At 51.2% G+C, this 25,038-nt stretch overlaps 1 protein-coding gene across 5 annotated transcripts in view; it reads right to left on the reverse strand.

The window, feature by feature from the left end:
• The window catches only part of ERICH1 (glutamate rich 1), a 94,299-nt gene that overhangs the window by 20,510 nt on the left and 48,751 nt on the right, over positions 1 to 25,038 (reverse strand). For 3 of the 5 annotated variants that reach the window (XR_015548779.1, XM_087418269.1, XM_087418268.1), the window contains exons 4-5: positions 11,900 to 12,442; positions 9,168 to 9,362 (exon numbers count right to left, since the gene is read on the reverse strand). Coding sequence is in view for 4 of the 5 variants with exons in the window: in XM_087418269.1 (XP_087274395.1) it covers positions 9,168 to 9,362; positions 11,900 to 12,442 (738 nt within the window). In the remaining variant the exon portion in view is untranslated. Of the gene's footprint in view, positions 1 to 5,040; positions 5,463 to 9,167; positions 9,363 to 11,899; positions 12,443 to 25,038 lie in introns of those variants that run through there. The other 2 variants (XM_087418267.1, XM_087418270.1) reach the window with 1 other exon arrangement.

Here is a 25,038-nt window from a genome sequence, read left to right on the forward strand (position 1 = left end):
CAGCACTCTCCTGTCTCTTCCTCTGCTAACTGTCCCTCCTCCTGCTAAGGCCTGAACTGTGCCCCAACACTCGCATGCTGGAGCCCTCACCCCGTGGGGACTGGATGTGGAGACGCGACTCTAGGGAGGTGATCACGGCTAATTGAGGTCTCAGGGCTGGTGTCCCTGAAGGGGGAGACCGCACGAGGGACAGCCACGTGAGGACATGGGGAGCCAGGAAGAGGCCCTCACAGACACAGCCCTGCCGGGACCTCATCCCAGGCCTCTGGCCTCCAGGACCGTGAGGACTCGGTGCCTGTGTTCCAGCCGCGTCTGTGTACCTGACGTGGCTGTGAGCTGCGGACGCCAGTTTCTTTGTGGGCTCATCCTTCCTCCGCCTCTCCTGACTGCTGGCCTTCCCACGGTGCTCTGCTCGTCTCCGCGCACCCCCATCCCGATGGGCCACCTCACGGGGGCTGCACGTCTCAGAAGCAGAGACTGCACTTGCTCTTCTTCACCACGTGCCGTCGCGTCTTCTGCTCGCACTGAAGAAAGTTCAGTAGAATAATCAGAATACGGGCCAAATCTTACTAATGAGCAAGGAGGAAATTCTCATTTTTGTCAGTTTGTCAAAGCATCCTCTAGCCAATAACAAGGCTATTAAAGTCAGCTTTTTTGTGATTAGAGCTGAAGTGGGGTGTTTATTCTAAAGCAGACTTCCAGGGTGGTCCTAGGATTCACACACAAAGTCTCCAGGCCAGTGGACGACCTGGAGAGGCAAGATTTACAGACTTTCCTTCCCCAGGCGTCTTCGGTGGTTTCTCACGGCGTTCTCTGGTGGCCTCGCTGTGCTGACTGACTCAGACGGGCCGAGCGGCTCTGGGTCCGCCCCGCAGAAGTGCGCTTCGCCCCCGAGTCCCTAGGCTCCTTCACCCGCCAAGTCACCCTCCCACAGGACCAGCGACTTCCACCCTCACACGTGCTGCCTGAGAACAGACTTTCTCTTAAGCCGCAGCACAATCGTTCACCCTCACCCTGCACAAGGTGCCGGGTCTGCGAGCAGCCCCGTGAGGCTGAGAGGCATCTCGGAGGGCGGGCACCAGGCAGCTCACCTCACGTGAGGTTTGTGGGGCTCCCCGTGGGACAGGCGACGTCATCTGTCGTGAGGAACCGGGCACACCGCTGACCCACTGACCCACATCTCCCCGTGTTTCCCCGCCCCATCCACTGGTCGGCTGGGACTCAGCACGAGTGTCGATGCCGCTGGTGATGTAATTTCTGGAAAGGTGGACAGTTCGTGTCACAAAAGGGAGTACTGTGATGCCCCACACACAACAGACGGTGGTGTTCCTGAAATACGCAGAGAACGCTGCAGTTGTGTGAACACTACCTTGTGTTCATATGTGAACAGAGTTGATTCTGAGCTCAGACCGTTGTAAACAGGTTTCTCACCTGCTGAACATTCGGTGGAGCATCTGAGGGTGGAGAGGCATCTGTGCAAAGAACTGTCCGCACGAGGCCAGACGGCTGGCATCCTCGCCCCTCCTCTAACCCAGTCGCCGTGACGGCCACAGGCCCCAGCTTACAGGGCTCCCCTGGGGGTGGTTCCACCCCCACCCCTCGGAGAACTACTGCAAGGATCCTCTAGGAACTAATGTTTCTTGTGAAGAAAGATTTTTACAAAGTTCAGCACCTCCATTAACATCATTTCAGCTTCTTTTCCTTGAACAAGTAACTTTTTGCTTGTTGAAATCAAGTAAAATGAATCGTAATGCCCTTTAGTTTTAATAAACATCTTTGTTTGATTCTTTAGTTATAAAATTCTTCCCAACTATCGGCGTGGCTGTCACCTACTCAGGCTCCTGATGCTTGAAATGCCTGTGATTCCAGCAAAAATTAATGATCTTTTTTTCTCAGTGGTGGGATCTGGGGGGTAACACTTTACTTTCTTATTTGTACTTTTCCTATTGCTTTGATTTTTAATAGGATGAAAACAATATTTCTTAAAAACAATAAACAAGATACTCTGAGCCTCTGGGGAGCCCGGCCTGGGGAACCCGTGCAGCTGAGGGGTCTGGAGCTCCCCACAGCCTGGCCATCGGGTGCTGGGCACTGGGCCCCAGCTGCCGTTCACACCGTGGTCCTACAGGCCCAAGGGGACTGGGGCTCCCCGGTGGTCTCAGCATCGGCTTCCCTGGTCTGTCTCCCTGACGCGCTCTCTCCCCCCCTGCCGTCTGGCCTCTCCCAGGCGCTAGGCCCCGTCCTGGTCTCCCTGGCGCTCTCTCTCTCTGCGGCTTGTCTTCTGTTCTGCCTCACCCGGGATTCGCTCTCTCCCTGGCAGCGCTCTCAGTGGAAGGTCCTTCAGAATCCATCCGCGCCACGGCCTCCATCACCTTTCTCTGAAAAACCTCTGTGGCCGTGACAGACCCCTCAGGCCCCAGCTGTGCCACCAAGTACAGCACAGCCAGTTTTGTTGGGGACAATTTATTGATGCTCCTTCACTCACTTCCGACCTGCAGGTCGACTGTTCCACTCTGGTTAGTCCACTTGGGGTTCGGCCACCACTCGCCCACGCGTGGCAATGACACAGCAGGCGGGCCCCAGACTGTGAACTGGGCTGTCCGCTCCTTGAGGGGAGGCCACACTTTGTCCTCACCAGTGCCCCACATGGTCTGGAGCCCCTTTCTGAATCACAAATGATAAACGCATCAATTACGTGGGGCCACACTTACGGGACAATCAGATTCCATGGTGCTGCCAGTACCCACACAGGCCCCTTAAGGACTCACAATACCCTAAGAACTCCCTGGGCTGCACTCATCAAACTTACAATAATCACACAGATGCTGACGTCTGTCTGCCTCTCCCGCCAGCTGTGAGCCTGTCTTTGATCCCGTTTGTATCTTCAGCGTCCAGCCCAGGGCACCCAGAAAACAGCTCTTGAGTGGGGACCTGAGGTCTCAGTCCTCCTGTGGAAGGTCAGGATGGCACTGGCCTTACCCAAGCCACTGAAGAACATGACAGTGTCTGAGGCGAGCATGTCCTATGGCGGAGGTGCCATTCGGACACGTGCGGTGTGCCTCCTCTGCCCTGGGGCTCGTGGTGTCATCGCCAGGTGGGTGACACTGTGGGTCTGAGTTTACACCACAGACACTGGCTGTTTCCAGAAGCAGGACAAAACCATCGGCAAGTTGGTGAGGCTGAGTTTGACGTTTGCCCGTGAGGAGGGATGGTAGCGGGGTTGGCATCAGCGATGGGGACGCTAACATTCCATCACTCGTGGGCGACAATGACCGTGGTTAAGATCCAGGCAACGTTTCTCCATCCGCAAATCGGGCATGGTGACAACTGTTAACACCAGGACAGATTCTTGTGAGAACAGGAAGATCCCACGTGTAAGGAGCTCATCCCACGCCCGGCACAGCAGGAGCCGGTGCTCCCGCGTCCTCCTCATCTCCATCAGGGACACGACTGAGAACCAGGTGAGGGTCTACGTTGCGGCGAGAGCCTCAAGAGATGAGAAGCTGGGTTCCATTGCAGCGTCTGTGAGGATGCGCAGACTGGGCTGCCCTGTGACCCACAGACATGCTGACGGGACGCTGTTCTGTGACAATCGCCTGGGACGCTGGCTCCTGGCAGTTGCCATCAGCTACTGTCTGCGCTCATGCTGGAACGTTCTAATCCCCTAAGAAAACATTTGTTACTATAGGACAGGCACATCTCCAGCAAGGTTGGTGGTGGTTAAATCTGAAGAGGAGACATTCCTGGGGATAATCTCTAGCAAGAGGGCCCCGCGCTTCCCCGGCCTCACGAGATGTCCGGAAAGCAGACGTGGGACAGAAACGTGACTCTGGGTTCACGGAAAGCCCCCACGTTCACAGGGGCTTCCACTTCGCCGTCTTCCCAGTGCTATTTCAGAATCCCCACTCAAGGGCACAGGAGGGTCCATCCATAGGGATGGAAGCTTCCAGCAGGCTCCCTCAGGGAAGGGAGGGTAGCGTGTCTGAGCCCCACATGGCTGCGCAGGGAGAAGCCGCCCGTCCAGCGACAACTAGACTCTCAGCGTGACCAGCAGAAACCTGAGTCCAGAGACCGTCTGCACCCAGAGAATAATAAAAATAACAGCAGTGAACTGACTGCACACTGAACACGTGCAGGCGCCAAATTATGTATCCAAACACCAAAACATGTAAAGAACTCTTATAATTCAACAACAAAAACCAAATAACCCAATTCACCAACAGGCAAAGACTCCAACAGGCATTTCTCCAGGGAAGAGAACGACGGATAAGCACATGAAAAGATGCTCGACATCACTCATCATTAAGGAAATAGACACCCAAACCACCACAAGATACCACCGCACACCCATCAGGATGCCTGTTATCAAGAAAGAGGAAAGGAACCAGTGCTGGCAAGGATGTGGGAGCCGGCACCCTCAGCCCTGCGGTGGGGACGGAAGATGGGGCGGCCGCTGTGGACAACACTCTGCAGTCCCTCAGAGTTAAACACAGACTTACCACTTGACCCAGCAAAACTCTGCCCTAGGAGAAGTGAAAACAAACATCCACACGTTTGTTGCTGAATTTTGTATGTGATGTTCACAGCAGCATCATTCCCAACAGGAAACCTGCCCATCAACAGAGGAATGGATAAAAGTGTGGTGGATATGTGAGACGGGACATCACTCAGCCTTACAAGGAATGACGGTGGTGATGGGTGCACAACACTGTGAGTGTACTTGATGCCACTGAATGGTCCACTCAGAAATGGTGAAGGTGGTGAATGTTGCGCTGCACGTACTTACCACAGTAAGAAAGTACCTCCGCGGACAGAGCCCGTGCCCTCCCACAACCGACGGTGCTTCAACCTGAGCAGCACTGGAGACCGGTGACTGCCCCCACCACAAGACAGAAGAGCAAACAGCAACAACGGTGCCCGATGTCATCCTCAAGGGGGAGAAGAGGGGAGAGGAAGGAAATGACAACTCCCACTAGAATCCAACTACCTAAGCCAGAACTCTAACATCCACACAGCTTTCTTTAAACAGAGACTTTCAGATACAAAGTGACTTAAAACTTTATAAAAACATATAACAGCTTCAAACTATACAGTTTATGCAGTTTAACAGAATGTCCATTTTCAATTTTTACAAGAATTAGAAAAACAGATCATCATGTAGTAAATTCTCATTTAAAGTCTCAGATGACATCTTTCCATTATGTATAAATACACAAATAAATAATATGGCAGAAAGGGCCTCAAAGTCATTGGGGATTGGATTACAGAGAAAATGCAGAGAAGAAGTCCATCTTCTTTGTATATAGCAATCAAGTCTCAGCCCATTTCATATTTGTCTTTTATATTTTTGTGCTAAATGTTAGCTCCTCTTAAACAGATGTACTGATTCTATTCACTGTTTTTCTCAGGAAGGATATGTGTGATCCAGTAATTAAAGAAAGCTGAGACGACGCTGGCATGGTCTGCAAAAACAGAACAAAACAAACAAACAAAAAAAACCAAAACAAGAAAAATTATGAATTATTTTGTAGATAGTAGCCTTTGAGCCCAAAGTAAACCCTGAAACAGTCTAAAAATATGCAACTTTTGTATAAAAATGATGCTGATGGTGAAATACCACACTTGTGACTCATACATTATATGACAAATATGGCAAAAAAAGATGGATAAATTCTGAACATTCGTATTTTACTTGGGTACGAGCCCCACAGGTTCACAAGTTCTATTAAACCTGAACTTCCTAACGTCACAATGCAGTATCACACGCTCAGCATCCGAGCTGAAGGAAACCACACACGAACTGAAGCGGACTGGGAACAGGGTCACTCCACAGTGGACAACGCTGCGGGAGGTCAGAAGCAGGATTCTAAGTGAGATGAGGCTGCGCACGCACAGCACCGAGCTCCAGGAAAGCCAACCACCTTGTGGCTGTGCGTCTCTGACCCGCCCTTCTACTGCGTCAGGGCAGAACTCCAGCTGGGAGTCAAGACTCTCCTCAAGGGTCAGGCTTCATGACCTGCAAGGACGCTCATCACGTGCTGCCACCAGACCTGCGTTCACACAGGACTTCTGCTCCAAGGTCATTAACCCTGAGAGCGGCCCCCCGCCCCGTCTGCTCAGATCCTGCTCCCCGGAGCTGCCCTCCGGCTGCTGACCCTGCTTCTCTCCGGAGCCGGGTGGGACGAGGGCCTGGGGACCGCCCACCCCAAACGGAAGCCCATGGCTAAGGCCCCCGAGCTCCCTCCTCTACTGGGGCCGCGGCCTGCCCTGCGTAGCCTCGTTCCCTCGAGGGAGGACGACAGAGCCTCGCTCACAGGCAGCGGGCGAAAGGGCACCAGCTCCCACAGCACCTTCACGGTACGTGCAGCAAGAGAAACGCCAAGAAACGGCAGCTCTCCCTCACGGTCACCTACGAGGGTGCATGCATGATGGCACGTGACATGTGGGGGCGGGGGCAGTTCTCTGACCACCAGCCTCGTCCCAACACTGTCAAAACGCGCACATGCCTGAGACAGGTTTTCTACATCCCAGGCAAACAAGTCGTCCACGAATCAGGAGACGTAATCGCCGAGCCAGCAGAGAGAAGGGGGCGACAACAGGGAGAGAACACGGCGCCCACCTCAATGCACTGCTTCCACGCTTGTCCACAGACGAGGAGGGGCAGCCCTGCTCAAACCTCAGGAGCTGGTTTCAGGAGAAAGAAACCATTTCAAAAGGCTACACCATGATACCCGCATTAGACACACCCGACATTGAAAACAAAGCTTCGCCACTTACGAAATTCTATCTTACAGAACACCTGGACACCAGGAAAACTACTTCACACGTAAGTTCTGTCTGCACCAGCTGCTCACGGCCAACGTGCTTCAGACAGAGCTGGTCCAGTGATTTTAACAGAAGAAACTGAGAAGCATTTCTGCTCAACCCCACTCGCGCCCCAAACTCTGATGCACATCAGAGCGATGCAGGAGAAAAGTCTTCAGAGTGAGGAACACAACAGAAATTCAAAAACTTTCAAATGACTTACTTTCATCTCTCATAAAAACGTCATATTAGTTTAACTCAATAAAATTGGCTTTTTGCAATTTGAGATGAAACTGTATTGTGGAAATCTAAATCCTGAATACAGCAGCCTGACAACCAACAAAAGTGAGGAGGAATATGGGACAGTGGAGGAAAATGGCAGCTCTAGAGCGGGCTCCTGGTCCCCTGTGACCCGGGCTCCCCTCCTCAGCAGGAGGAGCTCTGCCCGGCTGCTCACAGCTTCCCCACCTCACCAGTTTGTCCTCCTCTACGGGCTGTTCCCAGCAGCAGCCAAACCTGCTGCTATTTCTCCCGTTTTAAAAGCAGAGCCTCTTGACCCCACTTCCCCCACAGGGCTCCTTCCTGCCTCCCTCACCGCCGCTCCTGACGACGGGGTCTCGGCGCCCGACCTCCTCTCCCACTCTCTCCAGACCCCGCTCTGACACGGCCTCTGCCCCTGCCCCCGACTCTGCTCTGTGAAGGTGGCCGGCCAGTGACCGCCCCAATTCTCGGTCCCTACACCTGGATGTCCAGCAAGCACCTCGAATTCACCCTGCGCAGCACCGAGCTCGGGATGGGTCCCCGACCTGCTCCTCCGACAGTCCTCCCTGCCCTCCGAGGGGCTGCCTGCCCAGGCCAAGACGTGTCTTGTCTCTCCTGTCCCTCCTCTGGTCGGCAGTCAGCTGACGCTGTTGATTCCACCTCCACGGCCTGCCCACCTGACCTCACCTGGGGCAGCCACCTCTCTCCAGGTCGCTGCCCTCCGCCCCCGCCCCCCTCACTCCAGTCTGAACTTGACAGCGGAGAGAGCTGGCTGGGAGCAGGCAACACTGTCGACAGAGCGCTCCGGGAACCCCATTCCTCTCAGAGTTTGAGAGCCCACAGTCGCCATGCCCCCAGGGCTGGCGCCTCTCCCACTCCAGCCTCTGCCCCACGTCCCTCACTATCCTCAACACTGGCCATGCCCCGTCTGAGAGCCCCTGCACCAGTCTGCAAGGGGACCCCCTTCTCTGCTTCATTTTCTTCTCTGCAGGCTTCTCTCTAGGAAACACATGCCTTACTTATTTTTCTTGCTCACTTTCTGTCCCCCCAGAATGTAAGCACCAAAGGGCAGGGTTTTCCCCTGCTCTCTTCACAGGAAATCCCCCTAGCTGAGAACAGGGCCTGGCACGGGTGGATGAGACATGATCTCCTGACAAATAAGCTAATTAACACACGGGTGGGGCAGCCCCTCCCGGTCCCCGGGCAAAGACCTCCTCACCTTAAGAAGCGCAGTGCTCACTATTCCTGCCTACACCTGCCGATCACAGCAGGGCCGGACTGTAACTGCCTTACTGTTACGTAGCTGGAGTTGATGTCTGGCTTTCTGACTCTTCAGCTACACCACAGGTTTCCAGGATGGAGACCACGCATTACACTGATTTTGAGGTTCCCTCAAAGTAACCTGCAGCATCGCTTCCATCCATTCACTCACCTGAAAACCTGCCAGGGGCCCGTCCTGGGTCGGGCACGGAGCTCTGCACAGTGGTATGCAGGTAAAGGGCTTCTCCAAAAAAGCCCCGATTCCCGACACCAGTGTCTGTGGGTTTCTCTGGCCTAATTACCCCTCAGCCCATTTCAAGCTACCAAGGTGAAGTCCCCACCCACGATGCTGGGAGACATGAGCACAGGGGCTCCAGCACGCCACAGTGTGCACGGATGGTACCCAGTAAAGGCTGAGTGAGTCAACAAAGAAAGATCACCTGATAACTCAGCCCTCTCTCCAACTGTAGGGGTTCAGTAAGGCACACTGAGATATCTGGACGACAGAACGTTTACCTTCCACCAACCCAGCAGAGGAGAGGGAACAAGGAAGAAGAAATGAATTCTTTCACTTCTATTTAAAAAGTAACGAAAGTTTAGCCCTAAGAGCTGGTAGCTCACCAATCTGGAAAATTAGATGCGCGTGCACTTCTGCCTTTATTACATGAAAGATTTTAATAGCAAGCAGAGACAAGCTGCACATTCCTAGGTGGGACTCTGTTCTTTGAGCCGTATGCGCATCCTTACGTTTTCTGATTCCTGACTGTTCGGGGAGAGTGCAGGTTTTCAGAGCAAACCCAGACAGGGGTGTCTCAGGCAGCACAGAGAATAAACGTACATACCGGGCGGCATCATGCAATGTTCTGGGAACAGCTCCAGGGCACTCTTCAGTCTTTCAGTATCTTGTGAAAGTAACAGCGTTTTCATGTGATCCAGAATGAACACATCTGAGGGAGACAGACTGTGAGTCTCAAGATGTTTAAATAGCTCCTCTGTGGTTTCCATAAAGACAGCTGGGTCTGAATCCTTGGAGAAACCTAAACAAAGTTAGGGGCATTAGAAACACACCTTTATTCTCATTCTCATAAGCTGAAGACGAGCTCTCATCTCTTAAGGAAAGCCTCAAACATATGTTTCTACTTAGAACGAGATGTTTGGGACATGAAAGCCACCAGGAGAGACACTCAGAGAACTCTGACAAGCAGACGACAGCGGGAACCTGGCATCTGTGCACATGCACCTGACCCGGTGAAACGGCGTCCCAACAGGACATGTGGCTGAGCCAAGAACGGCAGTGGGACAGACAGGACGCGGGACCCCGCTCTCAAAGTGCGGCCAGCGTCAGCCAACAGCAGGAGCACGGTTGCCATGTCCCACACGTCTGGAAACCACGGGAACGAGGCCCTGGCTTCCACGCATCTCTCGTCTCTGTCACTGGTCTGCTCATGTCTGCGTCTTCCATGCTCCCTCCCTCCCTCCTTCAGCCTGGACTCCCCCTTGGCCTGCCCACTTACTCTTTCTCTTTTATGCTGAATCTAATCTGCCGTTGACACTCATCTTTGCATTCTTAATTTGAGTTATTATATTTCTCAGGTCTAGGATTTCCATTTGGTTATCTTAATAGATTCAAATTATCTGGTGAAATTCTCCAATTTTTCATCTTTTCTCTCCATTTTCTCCCTATTTTTTTGAACATCTTAATATCAGCTATTTTGAATTCCTTGTCTGATAACATCAGTATCTTCCACACTGTGGTGTGTTTCTACCGCTCTTTTTCCTCCTGGTTTTGGTCATATGGTCCTGTCTCTTGGCAAGCCTGGTAAGTTTTACTGAACGAATGTGAAAATGTGTAGTGCTCTTGGCTAATGATATGCTCCTCCAGAGAGGGTGTCCCCGTGCCCCTGCGCAGCAGGTAGAGGGTGGTCAGTGTGATCCGTTCAGGGACTGAGCTGACCTCAGGTGGGCTGCGTGTCCGGCAAGGGATCATCTGTGCCTGGTCCGCCCTTGTTCCGAGCACGTAGCCCTCTGTGCTGTGCTTGAGGGCTGGGTCAACCCTTGTCCGCTCAGCACTTCAGTACGCAGTCTACCAGAAAGCCCACCATGCATTCAGAAGCGCTCTGCATGCTTTCTTACCTTGTGCCCCACAGCGGAGGATGGGGCAAAGGTTTTCAGGAGAAGAGTGTTTGGTTCTATTCTCTGGCTCTCCTTTCTCACCAGGATTGGCCGGCCCCTGGGCTCCCCACTTTTCTCTCTCTAGACCTGAGAGACTGCCAGCTCTGCTGGTTTGTCTGCCTCTCAGTGCTCAGCTGGGCCCTCTCCCTGGACCTCACTCAACAGCCCACACCCAGAATCGGCAGACAGCCTGAAGGAGAAGGTGGCTCGTCTCCTCGTGGGTCTCTCCTCTTCTGGGATCTGTCCTCTTAGGAGCTTTTCCTCAATTGCTCTTAGATTCCTTCAACAGATATATAATATATATATATTTTTAATCTGGTTTTCTAGTGTCTTGGCAAGAGGGGTTGTCTGCCACAGCTCCTCCGTCACACACAGGATGGATAACCCGCTGAGACCTTTCTGAGCCCACCCTGCTCTGCAGTGCATGAGCTGTGTCTTCCTGTCAGTGTCATCCAGGTATCTGGGAAGTGTGTTTTCAATTTGTTAATACGAAGTGCTGATGGACACACTAAGAGGAAAAGGTTAAAGTCACCTGTGACCATCTTCTGGGCTAAAACTCATTAATAATGGTATTTTCACATCACTGTTTAAATCAGTTCCTTACCCCCCAAATTATTATAGAGCCAATATTTTTCAATCTTGTTCCTAAGAACCCTGTCAAATGTCTTGCTGGAATGTGGATATACTAAACCAGAACCTTTCCCTGACTCTACCAGGAACGTCATCACAGTGGGAAAACAGCTTATTCTGAGTGCCTGGCTCCTGGGGAAACCATGTGGGCTCTGAGGCAGCACCTACTTCCTCCTGACCCTCAGGTCGGCTGTCAGAAAAGCTCAACACACGTGCGAGGAAGTGTCACCCGTGAGAAGAAATCTGCTTCTATTTTTCATCTCCTATATCAACATACATAGTTGCTCAAAGATGCTTTCTGAAAGTCTTAAATCAGTAAGTTGTGTGCAGGAAAGTAAAACAAAGTACGTTCTACAGGAGATAGCTGTGCTTCTCTGACTTCTCTACCAGCTGATGAGACGAACATGAGCTCACCACAGCCTCCAATCTGCATTATCTTTTCTCTAGAAATACAGCTGAGAATATCAACATATTCCAAAGCTGGATTTTAGAGGCAACAAATTCCAAAGCTGGATTTTAGAGGTTGGAAGAGACCAACCACGCCTGGAGTCACAACTCTACTGTGGCTGTGTGGTTTCTCCTGGTCTGCCGTGAGCAAAGACCTCCAGATCTTTGGTGGGGAGAATTTAAATATTCTGATTTTTGCCTCAAAACTAATGATCTATTTTGAATATTGAATATTTTAATATATCTTATATTTTAAACATCTAAATATTTTATTATATTTGCTAAGTGAATGCCATTATTCAAAAGAAAAACAGGAAAAACATACCATCATAAAAATAAATTTCTTCTGTTGATTTCAAAAAGTTTAGGATACTATCTGCCTTTTCATTGGTACTTTTAACGTCTTCCTCCTCGGCACATGTAACACCTTCCTCCTTGGTGCCTTTACCATCTTCCCCATTGGCATCTGTAGCACCTTCCTCACTGGCGTCTCTAACATCTTCCTCGTTGGCCTCCGTAGCGCCTTCCTCACTGGCGGCTGGCACTTCCTCCCCACTGGATTCTCTCACGTCTTCTTGCTCACTGTTGCTCTCCTCAGGCTGGTACATGAAGTTGACACCAGAGGCTTTTGTTAGTAAGCCAGCTGCTTTCTTCCTTCTAATTTGCTGTTTCTTTTTCAGTTTCCTTTTTTTATTTTTGCTGATTGTGGGGCCATCTGTGTGCCGTGGCTGCGATTTTTCTTGTAAAAGACTCTGTTGTTTCTCTAATTCTGCTTGTTCTACATGAACATTATTAAGAATTTTAAATTTTTTCTTTGATTTATGCTTTCTAATTCTTCTTCTCTTTGGTTGATCATGAGGATCCTGATCTATAAGAAAAATTCAAATACAACAATTTTCTATACAATAGAACCATAACAAACATATTAGGCTAAGTAAGTTTTCTATTAGGATCTTATAATTAGTAGAAAGGGAATTTAAAATATTTACTTTAGTGATTCTTAACCTTATCTCAACTAATTATACTATCAAGGGCCCTGGGACTTAGCACAATAAATTAACAGCCTACTTGTTCTTCAAAAAAGTCACGCACAGACATATACACGTTCACTGTTGTGATAGTCATGATATATGGTGTATTTGTAAGGATATAAGAGTTGTTGCAATGTTATTGGCAGTAAAATTTCATTCCTATGACCTTGGGGAAAAAAACATGAATTCTTATGTTTTTTAAAATTTTACTTTAGTATCTTCTAAAAGCTATGTGTGTGAGAATAAAAAATAAATCCGATGACTTGCCCATATGAATCAGCAATAGGTCACACTTTGAAATGAAGACCGAGTCTGGGCTCTCGGTCAGCAGAGGCTGGAATACAAATGAAAGAGGCCATTGGTGTGTTGGGAAACAGTTAACAACCGGCTCTCTGAGTAGGAAAGCCTGAGTTGTCACTACTCACACGACAAAGGTCTCAACGAGTGAGCGGCATCAGGAAGGGTCGACAGAAGAGGGTGGGTATGGAGATGACAGAAAGTACCACCTGTAGAAATCCCGCACTACACCCGAAGTATGTCTGCACACAGGCTGTGTCTACACCACACCCTTCTGTGTCACTGCCGACACACGACACTCCAGGCTCTGCTTGAACAGACCCAGGACGGCAACACTTGCCCTTGAACCATGCAGTGGTTTCATTAACAATTCTCACTTTTAGGAAGCTCTTTTCAGATGTTTCTGAGCCGCATACCACCTATCACAGATTATCATGAGAAATTAAATAATGTGTATGAAACTTGTGAAACACCGTATAAAGGCAAGACGTTATTACGCTAAATAAAAATCTTTCTCCAAAATTTCTACTTGAGGGCTTTCATTCTGCCCTCTGTATTAGACAGACAGTGTCTGGTTCGCCCTCCACGTTGCAGTTCTTCAAGGCAGCTTTCGTCTTTCACCTGTTTTCTCGACAATGCTGCCAGCGCAGAGCCACAGGCAGCCACGCGATCACGAGCACGAGAAGCGGAGCCTGCCGGCGAGGGCGCTCTCGAGCTGGTCAGTAAAGGCTCTTTCCTCCCTGTGCTGGACACGTGAGTGTCGACGCAGCCTGGAGTCGGCACCACATCCCGCTCCCCCTGAAAGTGCACAGGTGCGGAACCAAGCACTAAAGCTCGTCTCCGCATCCAACACCCACCGCCCCCAGCCCACCAGCTCTGTGTCATCGTCCAGTCAGACACTGCGTTCTGGAAATGGTGACATTTCACTACTAAGTTTTGAATAAGAATTCTCATTTTTTCTCGACAACCACATCCGCGAAACCTTCTTCTACTCTGAACTTGGTGTGAAGCCAAAATTACTCCTCATAAAATCATGACATAAGATTACTGTCTAGTTCATCTCCCTCCTCAGTCCCAGTAGATCACTGAATACAGTATTTTCTGTCTCATCTGCAAGTGTCCATCAGGTTGAGAGGCCGGCTAAGCACAGCCGACAGATCGAAGCTGACACACGTGTCTCTGAATAGCCCACCCTTGAGCTGCTCTTGTAAAATATTCATGTTTGAAAAATGACCACCAGTTATGGATTTTTTTTTATTTCCAAGGTTCAGTTAAAAAAAATTAAATTTATCCTATTGTTGTCTATTCAAAAAATACATGCTTGCCTTTGCTTGCCTTTATTAATCCATAAGGTGTTTTATCATCTCAGAGTAAACCCACCAGGAACCAACACGCAGACCCCTGGGGGTACAGCCCTGCCCTCCACTGAGAGCTTCCCTCATTTACTCTCCAGGCCTTTGCCAATACCTTCCTTCTTTGCAGGCCCTTGCAGCCTGGCTAACTGCCCATTTCACACTCTGGCGTAGTTCTCTGTGTAAGTGGTCAGACTACAGTATAGACTGCTGCCCTGCTGAGAATGACTACACTTTTGATCTGTTATTTTAAAAGATTATAAGACAGTGATTTAAGAAGGGGCAGGTGGCAAAAAAGGCCATAAAACGATAACTATATCACACTTTTTTCATGTAAATATGTGCATGTACTTTTAAGACACCAGGAGTCCAGACCCCAGTTTGGGCTGTGGTCATTGCTGGGTGGTGAGTAAAGGCTGGTATTTTTTCACTGTACTTTCCTGATTTCCAACTTTAGAGCACTGAGAGGCACTGCTTTCATAGCGAGGAAAACTTATTATTTCAAACTTGATGAAATCATGACATCTCAAAACATACGGGATCCCACTAAATTCTACTTAATGAGAAAGTTATAATCTTAAATATAATCAGGAAAGAAGAAAGGCTACAATCAGTGATGTAAGCTAGAAAAACAGCAGCAAACTAATCCCAGTGAAAGTAGAAGGAAAGAAATAACAAACAAGAGCAGAAAATAAAGAAAGCGAAAACAACACGCGAGAGAGATGAACCAGCACTGAAACTCGGAAGGAAGAAAACGGACGGACAGCGCATGACCGGACGGAAGGAGAAGAGGAGAGAACACTGAGTGTCAACGCACATCCTGCAGGCGATTAAAGCTAATAAAAGGACACTGTGAACAACTCCATGCAAATAAACTAGACCATCTTGTGAAACGGAGAATTCTGAGAGGAGCACGCCTTACCAAAGCGACACACGAGGACACAGAACATCTTAACAGTCCCATCTCTCTTTAAAAAATGGAACCTTTACTTAAAAATAGTCCCACAAAAGAACTTCAGGCCTCGGTGGATTCCCCTGTGACTTCTATTAAACGCCCAAGGACAAAATAACAGCCAGCCTACATACGCATTTCCAGAGAACTGAAGGACAGGGGCCAGTGACCGCTCACTCCGTGAGGGCCACATGACCTTCATCCCAGCTCCTGACGAGGAGACCACAGGATGGGAAAGTGCGGCCCAGCCCTCTCATAAACATCAGCTCAAGAGTTCCACACAAAAAATTAATAAACGGACTCCAGCGATACAAAGTATTTGGTCAATCTTAATACCAATACATGATAAAAACTTGTAGCAAACTAGAAGGGAAAGGAAAATTCTGAATCTGATACAGTGTAGCTCCCAAACCCCATGTGGACACCATAGCTAACGGTGGAATACTGAGGTCAGAAAAGAGACAGGTGCCTGTTGTCATCAGCTGTGGTCCCCTCTCTCCCGGGGACACCAGAAGTGCAAGGTAAGAAAGAGAGAGAAAGGGTATAAGAAAGGGAAGGAAGAGATAAAACTGTCATTAACCACAGACGGCATTACTGTAAACACAGAAAATCCACGAGATCCTGTAGGTGAACTGTCCGTCCACAGGTGAGCATGTAAATAGTGGAATACTACGCAGCAATAAAGAGGAAGTGCACCAACACACATGATAACATGAATCGCAAAATGATGAGAGTGAAAGAATCCAGACTGCGACCCCCAAGAGTACAACCCACGTGATTCCACTCACACAGAGTTCTAGAACACAAGAGCTAACCCGGAGCAGCAGACAGCAAGGAGTGGCTCTTCCTGGGGGATCCCTGGTCTCACAGAGCAGCTCCAAGGCAGAGCTGTGGGGCAACCGTGCAGAGAGACCTGGGGCACTGAGGATGGGCCTGCTCGGAGTGCAGGAGCAGGCCGCTGAGGGGAGCTCCGGCCATCTCCAGTTTCAGTTTGCGTGCACAGGGTTATTCCCACTCCTGGATCTTAAAGTTACTGGGTGGCAGAGGTTTCTAACGCTTCTGGAAAATGACGTGCTGTACAAAACACCTTACATATGAGCTCAGGAGGGAAAACAACACACTTTAACTCTGCCTTGTTTAAAACATACGCAGCAGGGCCAGCCCAGTGGCATAGTGGTTAAGTTCCCACGCTCCACTTCAGCAGCCTGGGGTTTGCGGGTTTGGATCTCGGGTGTGGACCCACACCACTCCTTGATGGCCATGCTGTGGCAGCGACCCACATACAAAATAGAGGAAGACTGGCACAGATGTTAGCTCAGGGACAATTTTCCTCAGCAAAAAAAAAAAAAAAAAAAAAACACACACACACACCTACAATGGCAGTGAGAGCTCCACTGTCAGTCACACATATGCAACTGAGAAAAAAAGATGTTTATGAGTAACTTTCACACGAGATGAAGGAAGAAAGTTTCCTGGGGGATTGGAGTTAAAAGAAGAAAAACCTCTTGGACCGGATGTAGGGCAATCATAACTTAGAGGAAGGAAATTTAAAGATAATGTGAAGTTGTGTTTCCCACTTGATTTACAGTGACCTTTCTCAGGTGAGTGCTACCAGGAGCCACAGAACTCGTCTATTTCACAACCACTGAACTTTCATTTACTCAGACATACCCGTTTCTTTACATGATGTTTTTCATTACGTTGCCCCGTTTCTTGCCAAACCAGAAACATTTCTTAAACAAGAGCTGCATTTCCATCTCGCTGGAAAGACACCCAGGACGTAAGACACAGTCACACACCTAACAGTCTCCAGCACAGCCTCATAAGAGGGGGCTGGTCCTTGCTGGGCTGACCACGAGAATGTCCTCAGACTTAGGAAAGAACAGATTACCACAGGGAATGACCTGCCAATAAGAAAGAAGGCTGTAGCACGGCTAAATTCTGAACCATCTGCGACAGCACTTTCTCCAGGCAACAGTACCAACTGCAGAGATCCCAATAGCCACTCGTTTGGGATTTAAATTTCTGATGCAAATATCCATGAATAAAGTATGTCTATGTGGGAAAAGAAACGGATTAACCATGAAAGTATTGATCTGGTTCTTTCTTCTGATTTCCTAATCAGACGAGAATTTTAAAATTTTTTACTCTCGACCTTTTTAAAACTTCTCATAACCTTGTACATCCTAAATATTTCTTGACGACCTCTGAGTAGGCTATTTCCTCAGTAGCCTGAGGAGGAAATAGAGCTCACTGCTGAGCTCCATTGCATGGGAAGCTCTGCCCCTGCATGGGAAGGCGGTTGTCTGCACCGGGGCTGCAACCACCGTTCCAGAGCCCACCTCGGACGCTCAGGCCATGGCCACAGGGGCAAAGGAGGAGGGGCCGTGGCTGGGGGACAGCTCCCGGGGATGGCATGGGGTGCAGCCGAAGGAAGGAATTCCTGCTGTTGATGACAGCTGGCATCTGTGTGATGTGTCAGAGCCACCAGTGTGACTGGGGACTGAATTTTAGATTCTGCCTCAATTAACTAAAATCGACATGTGACAGCCACATGCGGCCAGTCTAGAGGGCAGGGGCTACGACACGTCCACCCTGGTGACCCCAACGTCTAACAGGCCGGGGAAAGACGGAGGGTTAGATGGATGTGCGCCGCATCAGTTAAGGGACATACTTCCTCACACGCTCACATCTGTTTCCTGTTTGGAAAGCACGAAAGAAACCAATTAAGTCTCAAAAGTCACCAGGTGAACTCTCAGTCCTACCCAGCCAACCGACCCCACACTGGACTCGCGGAAATCAGCGTGGGACAGAGGGAGACCTTGGCGGTGACCTGGTGATGGCAGGTCGCAGGATTCCTTGACTGCACAGAAAGGGAAATTATAATCAATCTCATTTATTTTCACCTGAGCCCTTGAAGGCAGAATCATAAAGTACTTTGTTTCTTTTTTAAAAAGTGACGGATTAAGACTTCTGCCCGTCATGTCTCAGAAGCGCTGCTGAAAGGATGTGGCCTTGTGCTGGGACCAGGGCTGCCCTGAGCCGAGCCTCTCGCTGCAGCCTGTTTCATTACCCAGAGCTGGGAGCCCCACCTGCCTGCTTTCTTCACGTCTCTTTACAGTAAACACACTGCTTCCGAACATAGTGCTCAGATTACAGAACTCACCTGGCGTCCTGTGAGAATCGCAGAGAGCTCCCGGCACATGACAACCGGGTCCAAACCCCGGCACCAGAGACCGGACCCACCTCCGCACAGCTCCTGCCCCCACAAGGCCACGGCCCGGGGACGCCCCTGCTTGCTTCGAGTTCCTGTGTGAAAAAGCGCAGGGCTGCCCAAAGAAAGTGCTTCACTCTCCCTTACCTCGCCCGTCACCTCTGAGCAAATGGGGTGGCGCTCAGCTCTTCCCCTCCGTCTGCAGGGACGGAACGAAACCTGTCTCACCACTGTTAACTGAGTCCGGCGTGCTTGCTCTGCCACCTATAAAAACACAGTCACTTCATGAGATTTCACAGACCAAACAGAAGCACGCATGAAAAGACGGGCAGCAGACACGCCACAGATGCTGGCCACGCGCAGGGCCTCCAAGGGGACGCGACCAGTGACCGCGCAGGCCTCCCCGAGACGCAGTCAGACGCCGGCTAAACTGGGAAGGAAGTCCTCCCTGACCTCACGGTGCAGCTTGCAGGCCCAGCACTCACCACAAGGTCATCACTGCTCCCGTCCCCACGGCGCACTGCGACCAACTTCTCCGCAGCGCACCCCGCAGACTCCCGAGTGGCCTCCAGGTGCGACTGCTGAGGACGTGGCAGAGACGGGACGGCTCCCTCCCTGTGGAGCTCGGGACCTAAGCACCATCTGCACCAAAGGGGTCACCACACAACACTCCCCACCCAGAGAGGGGCCACCCCACCCAGAGAACAAGACCCATTGCTGAGACTTGGCATCAACACGGGCCACACGCAGCTCGCAGCAAAGGGCGTGGAAGGCCAGCAGGCCCTGCCGGGGCGCTTGGCTCTCAGGGAGGCCGGGCTAGGGTGAAGGTCAGGGGACCGCCGTGCCCTCGAGGCTGCCCCTCCCCGCTGAAAGGACCGTGTCGTCAGCTCCCACAGATATAACCCACACCTTCCAACTTTCTGTTTTAAGCTTTCCTTTCACATGGCTTTTGCTGCAGCTGCTGGGTTTTTTGTTTGTTTATATGTTACAGGTAGAACTCAAAAACTCACCGAATGCCCAACTAGAATACAGAGATTTCTTGTTATTTATGACATTACAAAAGAAAAAGCTAATAGAGAATCTTTACACACCTCACAGGAGTCTCAGACTTTGATGCAATGGTTTTCAAGGTTGATGCTCTTCTCAATTTAAATATCAAGATAATACTTTTAGAATTTTTTTTTGAAGTTCCACTTAAAACTGCACAACTTTCAAACTACAGGACTCACACATGCAGCCACAGATGCTACATATGTCGCCCGTTAAGAGAACATCTCAGGAAACGCTCAGCTCCCAGCGTGAGGGAGGCAGACTGGTAAACACGTGCACAGTGTTCTTCACTGTGACCTCAGGCTGCGGTCACACCGTTCCATTCCTAGGCTACAAACTGCACTTCTCTGCCTGCGATGACACAGCGATGACAGAAACAAGCCTTTTGCATGAGACTGAATGGCAGCACATGTGACGGAATATACATGTCTGTTTATGAAACGGGAGGAGAGGACAAAACAAAGCAGGGCAGAAGATCTCATTTCATAAATTATATCACTAGTTTCAATTTCCATTTTTAAAGAAATATTTGCCTTCTTGACATTATGCTATGGACTTCTTGACGGGTAAATGCTGACCCTAGAGCCATACGGAGGAGTATCCCGGCACCAGTGCCCACACCCCAGCACAGGGACATGTTCATTCACAGACACTGGGGTGCGAGGACCGGTGGGACAGCAGGGAGATGGACTTTGCCTGGTGGACGTTGCACCGAGGGCCAGGACCCGTGAGGAGGGAACAGAGGGCGTGGAGTCCTCAGGATGGCTGACTCCATGGGAGGGAGTGTGGGGACCCCGAAAAGCGGGCACTGAGAGCTCCCTGCCTTCCTCTGAATCCAGGTTTCATCAGAAAACTGCACACAGAGCCAGAACATAAAGGCACCAGAAAGGAAAGGGGATAAACGTGGGCACACAAACAACGGGCAAGGGGTCAGCACAGAGAGAACCACGGCAGGGGTGGGGGGTGGGGACGTGACCCCGGATCAACAGATCCCGACTCTACTCCACAGTTGGGTCAAAGAGCTCATTTGTAATCAGCTGCTAGTGCATTTACACATTTATTTCTGTGCACGTATTAGTGCAAGACACAGAGTTAGTGCAACACTATCCTCCTCATCAACAGTATTCACATGAATGAATGTATGAAAACCATACAAGCTGTCATCTACAAATTATCTAATGAAAAACTGTTAAGTAAAAAAATTATAAGAAGAGACATAGGCTTATCCACAATGCCTATCCGATAAAATCATCTTAGAAATTGCTAAAAATTGCTAAAATGAGATGATCGCCACAGAGTGACCTGGTGCTGTGCTGTCTTCCCCAGAGCGTGGGAAGAAGGGCAGGGCGTCCAGCCCCACTCTTCTAAGGAGATGGTTCCACGAGTTCTGGACCATCTTACGAGTAGGCAGCGCACTCGCGCCCACTCGTTACCCTCAGGAGGGGCCTGAGGAGGGAAGCAACAAGGCCAGAGCTCTGTGTGCTGGGAGCGCGGTCTGGCAACGCTCCGCAGAGGCGGTGAGAGTGGAGGGCTGAGAGGGCAGCGCCAGTCAGATGGCGGGGGGCGGGGCACCTGCGAGCACAGAAGAGGGATCTGTGGAGGGCACTGAAGACAAGGAGGCCAGGCACACGCATGCCTAAGACCACCTGCGACCACTGGGTCCCAGAGGATGACACTGCTGTCACGATTTGCCTCACCACCTGCCGGGCTCCTGGCCCTCGCCAATGGGTCTCTGGCCCAAGGGAGCCATGGGGTCGAGTAGAGGAAATAGCAAACCACAGACAGCCCCATCCCCCTGACCATGTGGTGGCCAAGGACAGGCCTTGAAGGACTCACGTGGCCTCCTAAGAGGAAGACAGTGGCATAAACAGAGAAATGGTGATTGTCAACAAAGAGAGAGATGGTTGGCAAGAGCAGGGAGGAGGCAGCCTGTGCGACCAGAACGAGGTCATCCCACAGTCGCCACAATGACAGGCAGGCCTTTCAGCCCCGGCCCATCTCCCGCACAGCCCTGTCACATGACCGATCCGTGAGGGAGCTGGTGTGGTCTTGTGTGTGAGCACCACTCCAGGACAGTGCGTGGTGCAGGGCGGGTCTGCGCTCATCTCCCCATCTCCCCCTGGGGTCCAGGATGCTTCTGCAGATGGGGCCTGCTGACTGGGGGTCCCATGTGGGTGTGCTCTTCAACATCTCTTCATTATTTATTTGCATTAAAATAGATATCTAAGGCAAAAGGGAGACGAAATTCCCACCTAATCTCCTTGTGTGTGCACACGAATGTACCTAATGTAAGTTAAGGGGTTAAATCATTAGGCGACAAGGGTGTAAATGTTTCATGTGAGGCAGAAGTCTTTGGTAGATTATCAGCATTTAAAAACGTTTAGCGGTCTTTGGGGAAACTGCTTGGAATTTTGGGGTGAGATGTGAACTTATTATTCCCCAATTAAATTAATGGACTATACTATCATGCTACTTAAAACTTCCTATCCAAGCCCTTACAAGTATGGATTAGACTTGGAAACAGCTACACCTTTCCTTCCTGAGAGACTGTGGATGGGTTTTTAAATTCTCACTCTCTCCCTCGCACCTTCTGCCAACAGGCAACATCCACCTGCGATGCCACCAGAGTGCCTCTCTTTCTCCCTGGAAGAACCCTTGAGGGTGGGGGCAGTCTTGTTCCTTTTACCTCCTCTAAACTCTCTGGAGCAGGCACTTCGGGGGCTGAATATACCTAGGGCCTCAGGGAGTGAGCATCACAAGAAGTCCTCTGCCCTCACCTGAGAGCATCACGAGGAGAAGGCGCTCTGCCCCCACCTGAGAGCATCACGAGGAGAAGGCCCTCTGCCCTCACCCGAGAACATCAGGAGGAGAAGGCGTTCTGCCCTCACCCGAGAGCATCAGGAGGAGAAGGCGCTCTGCCCTCACCCGAGAGCATCACGAGGAGAAGGCCCTCTGCCCTCACCCGAGAGCATCACGAGAAGGCCCTCTGCCCTCACCCGAGAGCATCACGAGGAGAAGGCCCTCTGCCCTCACCCGAGAGCATCACGAGGAGAAGGCCCTCTGCCCTCACCCGTGAGCATCACGAGAAGTCCTCTGCCATCACCCGAGAGCATCACGAGGAGAAGGCCCTCTGCCCTCACCCGAGAGCATCACGAGGAGAAGGCCCTCTGCCCTCACCCGAGAGCATCACGAGGAGAAGGCCCTCTGCCCTCACCCGAGAGCATCACGAGGAGAAGGCGCTCTGCCCTCACCCGAGAGCATCACGAGGAGAAGGCGCTCTGCCCTCACCCGAGAGCATCACGAGGAGAAGGCCCTCTGCCCTCACCCGAGAGCATCACGAGAAGGCCCTCTGCCCTCACCGGAGAGCATCACGAGGAGAAGGCCCTCTGCCCTCACCGGAGAGCATCACGAGGAGAAGGCCCTCTGCCCTCACCGGAGAGCATCACGAGGAGAAGGCGCTCTGCCATCACCTGAGAGCATCACGAGGAGAAGGCCCTCTGCCCTCACCTGAGAGCATCACGAGGAGAAGGCCCTCTGCCCTCACCTGAGAGCATCACGAGGAGAAGGCCCTCTGCCCTCACCGGGGAGCATCACGAGAAGGCGCTCTGCCCTCACCGGAGAGCATCACGAGGAGAAGGCGCTCTGCCATCACTTGAGAGCATCATGAAGAGAAGGCCCTCTGCCATCACCTGGGAGCATCACGAGGAGAAGGCCCTCTGCCCCCACCTGAGAGCATCACGAGGAGAAGGCCCTCTGCCCTCACCCGAGAGCATCACGAGAAGGCCCTCTGCTCTCACCTGAGAGCATCACGAGGAGAAGGCCCTCTGCCCTCACCCGAGAGCATCACGAGGAGAAGGCCCTCTGCCCTCACCCGAGAGCATCACGAGGAGAAGGCCCTCTGCCCTCACCCGAGAGCATCACGAGGAGAAGGCCCTCTGCCCTCACCCGAGAGCATCACGAGGAGAAGGCCCTCTGCCCTCACCCGAGAGCATCACGAGGAGAAGGCCCTCTGCCCTCACCGGAGAGCATCACGAGGAGAAGGCGCTCTGCCCTCACCCGAGAGCATCACGAGGAGAAGGCGCTCTGCCCTCACCCGAGAGCATCACGAGGAGAAGGCCCTCTGCCCTCACCGGAGAGCATCACGAGGAGAAGGCGCTCTGCCCTCACCGGAGAGCATCACGAGGAGAAGGCGCTCTGCCCTCACCGGAGAGCATCACGAGGAGAAGGCCCTCTGCCATCACTTGAGAGCATCACGAGGAGAAGGCCCTCTGCCCTCACCCGAGAGCATCACGAGGAGAAGGCCCTCTGCCCTCACCTGAGAGCATCACGAGGAGAAGGCCCTCTGCCCTCACCTGAGAGCATCACGAGGAGAAGGCCCTCTGCCCTCACCTGTGAGCATCTTGAGGAGAAGGCCCTCTGCCATTACCTGCTGCCACTCTCTTTACACACCGAATGTGACCACATAGAGCTGCTCGGCGTCTTGCTCATGGAGCCTTTCAGAGGAGCGGACCCACCGGACCCTTCTGTAAGGCTTCATGTTAGATAACAGTATCTGTCCTTATGGTTTAGGCTGCTGTGAAGCAGGTTTCTGGTACCTGTAGCCAATGTGTTCTGATATTCATCCTGGCTCTCCAGCTCGGCATCACCTACACCAGCAGTCCTCACGCAGGCTTGGCCCCACTGCGGGCCCACTATGGTCTCCCTGTTTCTCTGCCTCGTCAGTCCTATGCTCACCCTCCTCCTCAGCATAGCATGTGGAGCGATCCCTCCACATTACAATGACACCATCTCTCTCCCTTTTCAACATTTAAACTGTTCCCCTTCAGTGAACAGTAACTTTGCAGCTGGGCTTTGAAGGATGGAGGGATGAAGATGTGTAAGGAAGGAGGCAGAGGAAAAGGAAGGAGGCGAAGAAGTTTGACAATCAGTGATCAAGAGATAAATCTCAGGTTTTTTTGAGGAATAATTGACAAATAAAAATCACATAATTTAAAGTGTACAATGTTAGGATTTGATACACTTATATTGTGAAATGATCACCACAATCAAGTTAACTGGCACATCCGTCTCCTTGTCACCACGTGTGCGCACGCATGAGTGACGAGAACACGTGAGGTCTACTCGTGTGAGTAGCGACTTTGACACACAACACGGTCCTGTTACCTGTGGCCCACGCTGCGCAGCAGGCCCCCGAGTTCTCCTCACACGGCATTAAGCCTCCACTTTCTCGCTCAAGCCGCTTTTCAGCTCCATCTCTTCCCAGCCCCGCTAGGTTCTGACGTCTGGACTCCCCCTCTCCCAGTCAGGCCCGCTCCCCATGGACTGTTAAGATCCGTCACAGGCATTGCCCCCTGCCTTCCTGAACAGCTCTCTCTCCTCTCCTGTCACCTGGACGCATGCAGGCGTCCTTCCCCCTACCTCCAGGCTCTCACCTGGGTTGATAATCCTCTGTCCCCCACTCATTACAGAGACTGTGTGTTATTCCTCTTGTACTTCTGCTGCCCCCCGAATGCTGGCACGTGGTGATCAGGTGACCAGATAATTTACTGTCCAAACTGGACATCAAAG

This window comes from Ceratotherium simum, chromosome 28, assembly GCF_057802395.1.
Source record: "Ceratotherium simum simum isolate JZ-2026a chromosome 28, ASM5780239v1, whole genome shotgun sequence".
NCBI classification, from domain to species: Eukaryota; Metazoa; Chordata; class Mammalia; order Perissodactyla; family Rhinocerotidae; genus Ceratotherium; species Ceratotherium simum.